Source organism: Alnus glutinosa, chromosome 12, assembly GCF_958979055.1.
Source record: "Alnus glutinosa chromosome 12, dhAlnGlut1.1, whole genome shotgun sequence".
Taxonomy (NCBI): domain Eukaryota; kingdom Viridiplantae; phylum Streptophyta; class Magnoliopsida; order Fagales; family Betulaceae; genus Alnus; species Alnus glutinosa.
Window position 1 is genome coordinate 24,477,285 of NC_084897.1, and position 11,669 is coordinate 24,488,953.

Here is an 11,669-nt window from a genome sequence, read left to right on the forward strand (position 1 = left end):
CTTGGAGCAATCAGCAATGAGCTTAACGCAAGCTAGTGGTTTGCTGCACGCTTCGTCAAGCACATTCAACAGGGTCTCTAACAAACAATAATTAAAAAAAATTAAAAAAAATGATCAATACGTATTCAACAAAAAGATCACTGCCCATTATACCATGTTGTACCCGAAAATTAATAGAAATTATTGTAACTGGGGCTTGTGGAATATACCATTACAAGCACAAGCAAGGACCATGGAATCACAAGAAAACAAAATTTTCTGCACTCCTAATGACCATTTTTTGGTTTGCCAATATGGGTGGGGGCATGCATTAGTATTATGGTTAGGGGAGTTTCTGAATTATAAATAGAAAAACTCTATAGCCTACTCTCTACTCCAGAAGAGTGGCAAGAATGCAATGTGCGTACACGTCGTGGGGGCCAATTTCTTATCCTCCAAAACTCAAAGTTTCAAGCTCACAGTCCACGTTTTCAATCTCTCAAACACAAACCCATTTTGAAAAGAGGCCAGGTGAGGATTCCACGGATGTGCAACTCCCTCTACCTTCTCATGTGAAATCCATTACCAGCACTTCAAACCCATTTGTGAAGCACTGCCTCAAGCTGCGCCACAGCTCTTCTTATCGCCACTCCCAAGGTTCAGCTCTCGTTGTGGGTGCTACTCCTATAAGGTGTCATGCTAATCCTTCTCTCTTTGATTTCTATTTATCTGGGTTGTACGTTGTTATCAATCAAGCAACCCAAAATTCAAATGGGTATCTGCTATTTTGTTTTTCTTACTCTGTTTTGGTTGCTGAGAATATGTAGGAAAGTGAGAGAAAATTAATATTCAATTTTAGGTTTCTGTTGTTTTGGGTTTTCAAGAATCGTTTAGAAAATTCAAATGAGTTTTATGCGAGTGACTACATTGAATTCCCGCTTTCCCTTTCTCAATTGAAATTTTAAATGTTGTTTTTTTTGTTCTTTTGGTTTCCTACAATTGATAGTAGTAGATATTTCAGGTCCAGTGTAACGAAAAATCTGGTAGTAAGGATATTTAAGTGAATGGGAGAGAGAACTACATGTGAAAAGTATGTATCTTTATGTTTGATATAGCTTTGGTATGTTATTTATTTGTAGGGAAATATACGGGTTTCAAGAGTCGTTGCACGGGAAAACTTTGGGAATGGATTGCTTACTGCTACTTGATAAAGCTGAGGTTCCTGAAGGGATAGATGATCTCTCTGTTCGTATTGTGCGTGTGAGCTCTATGGTGATGAAAAAACTTTCTGGCGTGCAATCAATTGAATCTATTGAAGCTATTGCCCTGATGAGAATTCCTACGAGTTTCTTCAATCTAGATGATGATCAAGAAAAGGCAGATTGTCAAAGATGGTTCCCATCCCCACATCGAATTCTAGTCCTCGATGGGATCCAGGTGAATCTCACCACTTATCCCAAGTGGATCTTATAATTGGGATCCTGTCGGTCGGTTTCTCTTCTCTTGTTCTAGCATTGCATTTTTTCTTTGCTTAAAAAGATGATACCATGTACCCCTTGTTTGTTTAGTTTCTAAGACTGCTAAAAAATGGGTGATTGCGAATGCTGCTCTAGTTTTCTGCTCAGTGAAGATTTTCCAAGTAAGACAACTGTATTCTTAGAAAGTATAAGAAAAAAGACATGGAGGGGGAATTCTATCACAAGTTTCTTTTAGGTAAATTCATATGAAGCCAACAATTTGTGTGATGCTTTGGGCTTGCAACTCAGGCACCTGATATTTCGTTTGTCATCTGAGTTGAAAGACACCTACATAAATACATACATAATATGCAAGACAGAAACGTGAAATATGTTTGGTTGAAGAGGATTGTTGCAACAAAATATATTAATTGAACTCTCTTTCATCTCCTCCTTTTGATTGGTTAAATGCATAGAATGCCATAAAGGTTTCTTAGTGCTGCTTTGTTCAATAAACACGACATCTTAATTGATGATTCCTGAGATGCTGTTCGGTTTCCAGGTAATATTTGTAGGCAATTGAAGTCAGGAACCTTCTGGACATTTGTTTCACTAATTCAGTACTGTTATTCACTGCAGGACCCGGGAAACCTTGGTACGTTACTGAGATCAGCTTTGGCCTTTAGATGGGTAAGGAATAACTTGCAATTTCAAATTATTATTATTAATTTTTTTTTTCCACAACCTTCTTCTTTTATGTATTACGTAGATGCTTTTCTGATGATCCCCTTAGATATATTATCTGAAATCCGCTTCCGTTGTGTTAAAAGCTAATATAAAGATATTTCTTCCTATCATCAACGAATCATTTTGAATCCCAACTATTATGCGTTGTCACTTGATGACCACTTACTGGTTCCTAAACTAGACAGTTTTTTAATCATCCTCCTAGCTCACATGGAGTACTTTATGCCTTCCAATGGACAAAAGTCAGTACCACTAGTTTCCTTTAGCTGTCTATAGAATGCATTTACCCTGATTGGTTTAATAACTTGAAACTTCCCAGTGATAATGGTCACAGGCAGTAACAGTTTAAGGGTTACACTTATTGCAATTCAACAGTCTTTTCATTCTTCAATAAGATATCCCACCTGTCCTTGAAGCAGGATCAACGATGAGCCTTACAGTCCTTAGAACTCCCTTTCTATAACTTCACTGTTTAATGGAACTGTTTTCTTGCATTTTCTTGCCTAGCATGAACTATTTGTTCTTCATCTATATTTCAAAAGGATTCCTAATATTGGGGCCATTGTCCAACAGGGTGGTGCTTTTCTTCTTCCTGGCTGTTGTGATCCATTTAATGAGAAAGCTCTTCGAGCTAGCCGGGGTGCCTCCTTTCAACTCCCTATAGTGTCTGGCAGTTGGATTCATCTTGAGGCCCTTATAAATGAATTTCAAATGAAGGCACTAGCTGGCCATCCAGAGAGTACAGGAGAATCAAAGGCAGTGTCTCAGCTTTCTCAAGGGCTAGCAGATTCTTTAGTAGATTTTCCATTGTGCTTGGTATTGGGTAGTGAAGGGAGTGGCCTGTCCGAGAAATCTCGACAGGTAGGTGAGCTTGTGAGCATTCCGATGGCCGGAGAGTTTGAGTCTCTGAATGTCTCAGTTGCAGGTGGGATTCTCATGTATATGCTTTCAGCTTAAGAACTAGAACTAACTAATCATGGCCTCTAACACGCATTACCCTTTTGAATTTTGAGCTGCCACAAAGAAAAGGTCCTTTGCTGAGAATTTAATGAAGTCTACAGAGACTTTTCTTTGTATTTGTTAACACCGACAGATTTGAGCTTGTAATTACAAATTCTATGTAGAAAAATTGAATGATATAATATTATTTCGTTGGAAGGTTTTGAGATGCTTTGAATTAATTACTGACATAGCATATACTTGCTGGCCCAGTGCCCGGAGACTAATAGAATACCACAATTGTTGATTGTAGTTGTACTGCCACTGCTTTTTTTCTTTTTCTTTTTTGAATAATTTTTTTTTATTTATAAAATTTATTTATTTATTTATTTTTTCCCTTTACTCTTGAGGCTTATAGTATTTCGAAGAATAAGAGAAACAAGAGATTTTAACGAAATGTTTAGAACCCGTTTTGAGTATGCAATTTTTTTAAAAAAATATTAAAAAAATTACAAATATTGAGAGAATTTATTTTTTAAAATTATATTTGAATGATTTAAACAAAATTAAAATTTTTTAGATAAAATCTGAATAGAATTTAAATTTTAAAAAATAATATTTAAAAAGTATTTAAAATAAGGATGACACCGTAATTTTTCTTTTGTTATCTTTCTTATAAAAAGGTGTGAGTTTATTTAGATGACTATTATATAATTTGATGGTGTGAGTAAATTGAATATTAAATTTTGTAAATTTTTTTTTTTTTTGATTGGAAAAAAATAAAAAAGTGTTAACTTTTAATCTCAGTAGAACAGCAGTAGTATATCATTTATATTAAATAACATTATTCTGAAAAAATAAAATAAAATAAAAATAAAAAATAAACCGCCCCTTGAGTAAATCTAAAACAGAGTAGTACCGTACACTCCTTCGCCTTCTACTGAATCTCAGCCCAGCTCCACGGCGAAGCAATGTCAGCGGGGAAGCCACCCCAGCCGGCGTCCTCATCCTCGCATTCTGGGCCCATGTGCTCTCTCCAAAGCTCCCTCCTCACCCTCGCCATCCTAACCCTCCTGTCCTTCACTTACTTCTCCCTCAACTCCCCTCTCTCTTCCTCCCCCACCCCTCAGGTCTCCGTTGCTAAACTGCTTATTGACAATGACAAAGCGTGTCAACAAGCGGTGAGCGACGGCGTGGACGAGGAGGAGTTCTCGGATATTTACCATTCGCCGAGCGTTTTCCGCTTGAACTATGCCGAGATGGAGCGGAGATTCAAGGTGTACATATACCCCGACGGCGATCCCAACACGTTCTACCAGACGCCAAGGAAGCTCACCGGGAAGTACGCCAGCGAGGGCTACTTCTTCCAGAACATTCGCGAGAGTCGCTTCCGCACCGACGATCCCAACCGGGCTCACCTCTTCTTCATCCCGATCTCCTGCCACAAGATGCGGGGCAAGGTACGGGTCTCCGGATTTTTGCATTTTTTTGAGGAATTTGTGCAATTAATGCTGTGTGTGGTTGCTGAGAAAATTGAAGAAGTGGGATTTGTGAATTTTTACGATTTTCATTGTTAGGGGGATAGCTTCCACTCGATTGAGATCGAAATTTACATTGTGTGAATTACGTTGTAGATGAAGGGAAAATGTTTTTTTTTTTTTTTCTTCTTTTTTTTACTAGATTTTCTATGTTAGCGTATAGAATGTATGCAGAGATGCGAAACTTCATGGAGAATCTATGTGAAGTCTGAATGTTCATTGGCGTTTCTAGGCATCTATGAAGAATCCATGCTAGGTGTTGTATAAGGGTTCTCCAATTAATAACTTGATGTTATAAGTTGAATAGGTATAGCCTATGAAAATGGAAAAGTTCATATACAATGCAGTTGAAGTTAGGGCAACGGCCCCAGAGACATTATGCGTCATAAGCATGTAGTAGAGATCTGAATCATGCAGGTGGAGAGTTCTGTTTCCTCAATTATGGAAAGATCTTGCACATTAAATTTTTTGGTTTGATATTGCTAATTTTTTAAGTGAATGCTATAGACTATAACTAACCTGCCTTGATGTTCACGTCAAGATAAAAAATGAGTGAATGTTAACTTAAAATATCAAACACAGGGCGTCAGCCCTCTTCTTACAGTTGCTCATTGTTTTTCTTTTGTATTATTTGTAATATTTTGAGTTCATTTTACTTATCAAAAAAATATTTTGAGTTCATTTGAAGAACACACTGCTGCAATGATTGCAAATTTGGATGGTTAGAACTTCGATGTGATGGAAGGTTCTGCCTTGCTAATTATGGCAGCATGTGCAACTCTATGCACTCGGAACTATTGCTGAATGTGTCAGATGATGGTCATATTCAAGATATATACAACTAATACAACAAACACATGCATGCACGCACACACACATCTGATTTGCGTTGTGGTTGGGTCTGATTGACACTTCCCTCTTACCTAGAATTGGATCTCTTCTACACTGATATGTGATGCTTGCATGATTGTGTGCAGGGAACTTCTTATGAGAATATGACCATAATTGTCCAGAATTATGTGCAAAGCTTAATCTCCAAATATCCTTACTGGAATCGGACCTTGGGTGCGGATCATTTTTTTGTCACTTGTCATGATGTTGGTGTTAGGGCAACCGAAGGAGTTGAACTACTGGTAAAGAATTCAATTCGGGTTGTGTGCTCCCCAAGCTATGATGTTGGATTCATTCCACACAAAGATGTTGCTCTTCCTCAAGTATTGCAGCCATTTGCTCTTCCAGCTGGAGGAAATGATCTTGAAAATAGGTAAAATTTGGATGTGAATTTTTTTTATTTACCTTATTAGCATACTTTCACGTGTTGACTAGCTTACAAGTAGATGACACATGCCCATTTTGTGGGTTTTTTTCCCAGCTTTATTTATTCGTTACTCCTTTTTTCTGAGCTATTCCTTAAAATGTAAACATGTTATTTCTTAAAAAAGTCCATATTGGAAAAATGGTACGCAAATTGGAAATTTCTGTCTCCCTCCAGTTTTAAATATTCTCCTGGAATTCAAACAGCCATCTGATTGTTATTACAGACGCGGTGTGGTTACTGCTTTGTTTTGTGTATCATGATACACTAGAACCAAATGAGTGAGGAAGATATAAAGGTTCACTTATCTGAATAAGGTTCAGCAAAAACTGCAAAGAAAATTCGGTACACTGTAAAAATTACTGATAAACGTCAGAGTATATTGGTAAAGGAGCCTACGCAATAATCAGTGGTGAAAATGGTATTAAAATTTAACCACAGTACTTGTCTAAATGTATGTACTGGTTAAAATTATGTTCACTTTCTTCAAAAACTTTTTTAACTTGCATAGAAACTTTTGTTACTCTGAAAGTGGATTAATTTGTAGAGCTTATCGGAAATATGTGAAACTTGAACCTATTTCAGTTTGGACACCAGCTGGAGTAGCTTTGAGTACTCCTTCCCTTTCTTAATTTGGAAGTCTTTGGTCCTGGGTTCAACTCATTAAGTGTGGTCACTTTATATATGTGAATGTCTCTTGAAGTTAGAGATAGCAGAAGGCATCTTCTCTTTTTTTTCTCTAGCAGCTAAGAGCTGAGATGGACTATTCATAAAATTAAATAGCAATTGGGAAGCTGTCTATCCAATGTCTGAAGCATAATTCAGAAGCTCAGTTCAATTGATCTAAATAGAGTCAACTTTCCAACCTAGACATGTTCAATAATGTTTTCGAGCATCTCTGTGTAATGCTATTTCACATTCCTTTAGCCCCATCAAATTCTGCCGAGACCTGCATTTGTTTTTTTAATTTTCTTCAATGTGATTTTTCATCGTGATGGTAAGATTGCATCCCTAGCTGTCCTTTGTAGTAATTTTTTTATTTTTTTATTTTTTAAGCTTTTGAGGTTATTATCAACCATATCTATTTCTTTATACAAACTAGAGTTATCAGGAAAAGAGAAAATTCCAATAGGCACCCCGTCCTCATCTTGAATACTACATTGTTTTCCTTTCATAAGAGTGTCTCATGGCGTTGTCTTATTGCTTGCTGAGAGTTGTCATCTTGCTATAGGTTAAGACATGCCTTACATGGGCAGCCAAATATTATTTATTTATTTATTTTATTCACTTATAGAACTCAGCAAGGCAGTTCGTTGCTCATAAACATAACAAACATGCTTTGCAGGACAACACTTGGTTTTTGGGCTGGACATCGGAACTCTAAAATTAGAGTTATACTAGCACGAGTTTGGGAGAATGACACAGAACTTGATATTTCAAACAACAGAATAAATAGGGCTATGGGACCACTCCTATATCAAAAGAGGTTTTATAGGACTAAATTCTGCATATGCCCTGGTGGTTCCCAGGTCAACAGTGCTCGCATAGCTGATTCAATCCATTATGGATGTGTTCCTGGTAAGATTTCAATGCTTCTTACTTATCAAAAAAAAAAAAAGATTTCAATGCTTCTTGGTTGTTTGTATGAGAGAGGTACTGATGGTCTTTCTTCCATTTCCTCTCATTAATGAATGGAAAATATGGATGTTGGAACCATATGCCTGGATGACTGGGTAAACAGAGATGAATTAAAGACCAGTTGGCTGTCCCAAATTATGCTCTTTATTCTCACTAATACTCTGGCCTAATAAACTGAAAACAGAAGACCTTAACAAAATAATATCTCTTTGGCATTTTGCCTATGTTGCTTAGAGTATGAGATAATTTACCTTTGTGTGAGATTCAGGTTGCAATTATTTTGATTTTTACTTGTCTTAAGCAACTTCTGAAACCTACCTGGTAATCTCCATAATACACCTGGATAACCCCAGGTATATGGCAGTCAAGGTTTCTGCTTTTGGACCATAACAGGAGCTGCCCCGTTAATCCTGTAATTAGGCCTGGGTTCAATGGAATGCATAGGAAATTTATGGTAATGAGAATGCCCCTTTTATGGTAACGAAAGGTGAACCACTAAATGGTCAGCTTTCTGGAATGATGTAAATAGCATTCTAAGAGCATTCTCATCTAGCTCTACAAATTAACTTGTTAGAACATCTCCGGCAGATGCTTCAAAGGGTTCATAATTGCTAAATTTAGCTATTATGAGCCATTTGTCGTCTCAAACAGATGCTTCAAGATAGAGTTTTTGCTACAGTGAACATTTCACTATGGCACTTTGAAGGTTTTTTATTTTTCTCTCACCCTCTCTCTCTCCCTCAACAAAGCTTCTTGTCCTCCCCCAAACCACCACGTCTTTTGCCTCCTTCCTCCTCTTGCCTCTTTCCTCTTCTTCTTCCTTCCTCATTGTCACAGATCCAACACCCAAAATCAACAACGAAAATGCTCAACAAATCTGTCCCTTCACCACAGAAATCCAAAAACCCATCAACCTATCAGACTACATACCCACACGACCATGGCAGAAAGAGAAATCACAATCTAAGCATCAGATTCAACCAAAAAGAGAGTGGTGATGCGTCCTAACTTGAGTGATCTATGCAGGGGCAACCCATATGAACATAACGGTGCCAATCAACCCCAACTTTGCATTATATCTCCAACCCATTGCGCCAAACACCACCAAGACCCCAAAGCTTGAAAATTTAACTCGAAATATGAACTGGGTAAAGCTCAAGACGGACGTTTATGGTGTTGAAGATGGCGCCGGTGATGGGTACGGCAAAGTGGAGCTCGTATATGGCGGGACTATTTCTGGTTAATTGATTCTCGGTTGGTTGGGTTGGTGATTTCGGTGGAATGGCCAGTTGTTTTGTGGTGTTTTTGCTTGGTCTGGTCTGATTTGCTTGGTTGGTTGCTGATTTGCAGTGGTCTGGTTTTTTTGGGGGGGGGGAGACACACACAGACACAGAGAGAGAGAGAGAGAGAGAGAATATTTTTAAAAAGTAGAGAGTTGAATTTACTTATCAAAAAAAAAAAAGAAGTAGAGAGTTGAATGGATATCTGTTGGAGTTTGTATTGAAAAAAATAGTACTATAAATACTTGGACTACATTCCAGTACACATTCAAGTGAGGAAGTCCTTGTAATTGCACATGAATAATTGGAGTACCACCCAGTTTGATGAGGTAGACTTCAAACCTGATTGATTAGTACTCCTAAACAACTCCCTGCTGTTTTTGGCTAATAGATTACCATTGGTGTCTAGTTGCAAAATTACTTAAAAGATACTGTGTGAACAATGTCAAGAGCCTGTGGGGGTATCTTAGAAGTTAACCTTATTAATTTAAGGAATTAAAGTGCAGTTTCCTGTCTCAGTTTTCTGTTTGGGTTTTTTTGCTTGGGGACTTTCACGTATCTTGTTTAGATTTCCGTTCTAAGTATTTCTTGCCAACCCTAAGTTCTTTATTTTGATCTCTTGCAGTGATATTATCGAATTATTACGACCTGCCATTCAATGACATTCTTGATTGGCATAAATTTGCCGTTGTGCTTAAGGAGAATGATGTGTACCAGCTCAAACAAATTCTCAAGGACATACCTGATGCTGAGTTTGTTGCACTCCATAAGAGTTTGGTTAAGGTAGTCAACTTGAAAATTTTAGATAGTGTATTTGATTTATTTACTTTTCATTTTTCATATGATCAATCTACTCCAACCCTTTATATATATATTGTCTTGGTGTATGAATGTGTCTATTTTGTCTATAGGGCTTCAACTTCCATAGCTGAAGACTTATACTAAAAAGTCCTTAATTGGGGGTCTCTATTATTACTTAGGCCTCCTTTACATTTTTAATGATATTTGCAGGTTACTTACCTCTCTATTGTATACTTCTTGTGTACTTGAGCTGTGCTCTTTTGTGCTTTCCAATAATATGAATTACTTATAAATAAAAAAGAAAGAAAGAAGACTTGTTCTGAAAAACTTACTGCTGTGCCCAATACTAAGTCTTATTTTGATGTTCTCAATTATTCAACAAATAAAATGTAAACTACAATTGATGTGAATTGTTTTTTTTTTTATCAGGTTCAGAAGCATTTCCAATGGAACTCGCCACCCATCAAATATGATGCATTCCATATGATCATGTATGAACTTTGGCTGCGCCACCATGGCATCAAATATTGATTTGTTTATTTAAACAAATCTACTTCTTGTACATTTACTGGCTAGTAACCCATCAGCTTGTAAATCGTCTTATACAGTTCTCTCATCTTCCCTAATTAACTTATGATGAAGGGAAGTAAAGTTACAAGTTCCCAGAGGCAGAGGGTCATTATTTGTTCTTTAAAATCCGGTTCCCACTATTACTTTTGTTCTTGGTATTTTATTTTCTTCAATCTGATATTCAGAAAGCCTTGTAAACTAGGATTCTTTTGTAGATTTTAGGGTAAAGAGCCGGAAAAGTTTTTATGCAAGGATAATATGATCCGACTCAAGCTCATTGGTTCTCTGTAACCCTCTCGTCCCTGGATCCACTGCCAAGTCAGTGGAGCTGCTTGCAGCAGATTTCTCTCTTTTCAGTGTCGAGTATGTCAACAAGGATACGTAAAGCATCATTGTTAGAAAAGTTAGTACTCCTATGAGGATCAATCCGGTCTTCGGCATCTGGTTACTCATTATCCATCCGATCAAAGTCTTACTCAAGAAATATAGGTTGATCCCAATTAAGCAACAGAACAGTAGCCATGAGACAAAAGACTTACCTACATGTGGTGGAAGCACCAAAAGAGAATGCCATGCACCATGTAATTACCAAAAAGTTTTCTATGAATTGCAAAATCTTACTAGTATTGGGTTCTTGCGGTGACCCACCTTGGCTTCACTGCTGGTGAACCTGAGGAGAGGAACCAATGCGAATGGCAGCTCGAATGATCATAAGATCATCTGCACAGAAATAGTACTGCCATAGTTGAGTTTAGGAAGTAGTGACGGATTAAAAAACTAGAAGTAAATTTAATGTTGCTTTACGGCTCCTGGCCGGAGATCCGCCTACTCTAGGATGTGTGCATGCATGCCACTAAACTTGGAGCGATGGCTATGCGCCTAGTCATCAGTAAGTTTCTCAACCAGAGCTTCAATCTTCAAATCTAAGAAACCCTGAAAACAGGGCATGCTTAATGCTTCATTAGTCTCTCTCAATTAATCCAGCTTAAATATTTGTGTCTATATATATATATATGAGGGAAATCGATTCATGTATATGCAAGTACCTGCATAATGTACTGGCCAGCATAGGTTCCTGCAATAGTTGAACTCTGACCAGAAGCAAGTAAGGATATGGGCCGGCTATGCCCCTGAGAGGAGGGAATCATATGTGATGTACATTACTGCAGTCTAGGTGCTCTTTGGCTTTAGAGTTGGTTGCCTCCTATGCTAGAGAGAGATCAGGATCCTATACAATTATTTGCCCAAATTTAAAAAAATTCGAACAGGTGATTGTGAGATACTACTTATGAGATTTATCTGACCGGATAATTGATTGGGTAACCCAATTTTTATTTGGTTAGATGGGTCCTATAAGCGGTCTCTCATAATCACCTATCAGAATACTCTCAAATTCGGACAAATA

General features: G+C 37.5%; 2 protein-coding genes across 2 annotated transcripts; both read left to right on the forward strand.

Moving 5' to 3' along the window:
* Positions 1–292: 292 nt before the first annotated feature.
* Positions 293–3,302, forward strand: LOC133851314 (uncharacterized). The gene is made up of 4 exons (XM_062287663.1): positions 293–670; positions 1,119–1,416; positions 2,076–2,126; positions 2,757–3,302. The coding sequence occupies exons 1-4, from the start codon at positions 393–395 to the stop codon at positions 3,138–3,140; spliced, it is 1,011 nt and encodes a 336-aa protein (XP_062143647.1). The 5' UTR covers positions 293–392; the 3' UTR covers positions 3,141–3,302.
* Positions 3,303–4,025: 723 nt separating this feature from the next.
* LOC133851313 (probable glycosyltransferase At5g03795) lies at positions 4,026–10,411 on the forward strand. Its single transcript, XM_062287662.1, has 5 exons — positions 4,026–4,582; positions 5,638–5,924; positions 7,321–7,553; positions 9,519–9,676; positions 10,124–10,411. Exons 1-5 carry the CDS (start codon positions 4,094–4,096, stop codon positions 10,223–10,225), a joined length of 1,269 nt encoding a protein of 422 aa, XP_062143646.1. The 5' UTR covers positions 4,026–4,093; the 3' UTR covers positions 10,226–10,411.
* The last annotated feature ends 1,258 nt before the right edge of the window (positions 10,412–11,669 follow it).

Bases quoted from the DNA above. Each gene is read 5' to 3' on its own strand.
- LOC133851314 (XM_062287663.1), top strand. From the start codon at position 393: ATGCAATGTGCGTACACGTCGTGGGGGCCAATTTCTTATCCTCCAAAA. The intron at 671-1,118 runs GTGTCATGCTAA...ATTTATTTGTAG, and splicing joins GTGGGTGCTACTCCTATAAG to GGAAATATACGGGTTTCAAG. The intron at 1,417-2,075 runs GTGAATCTCACC...TATTCACTGCAG, and splicing joins TAGTCCTCGATGGGATCCAG to GACCCGGGAAACCTTGGTAC.
- LOC133851313 (XM_062287662.1), top strand. From the start codon at position 4,094: ATGTCAGCGGGGAAGCCACCCCAGCCGGCGTCCTCATCCTCGCATTCT. The intron at 7,554-9,518 runs GTAAGATTTCAA...GATCTCTTGCAG, and splicing joins CCATTATGGATGTGTTCCTG to TGATATTATCGAATTATTAC. The intron at 9,677-10,123 runs GTAGTCAACTTG...TTTTTTTATCAG, and splicing joins TCCATAAGAGTTTGGTTAAG to GTTCAGAAGCATTTCCAATG.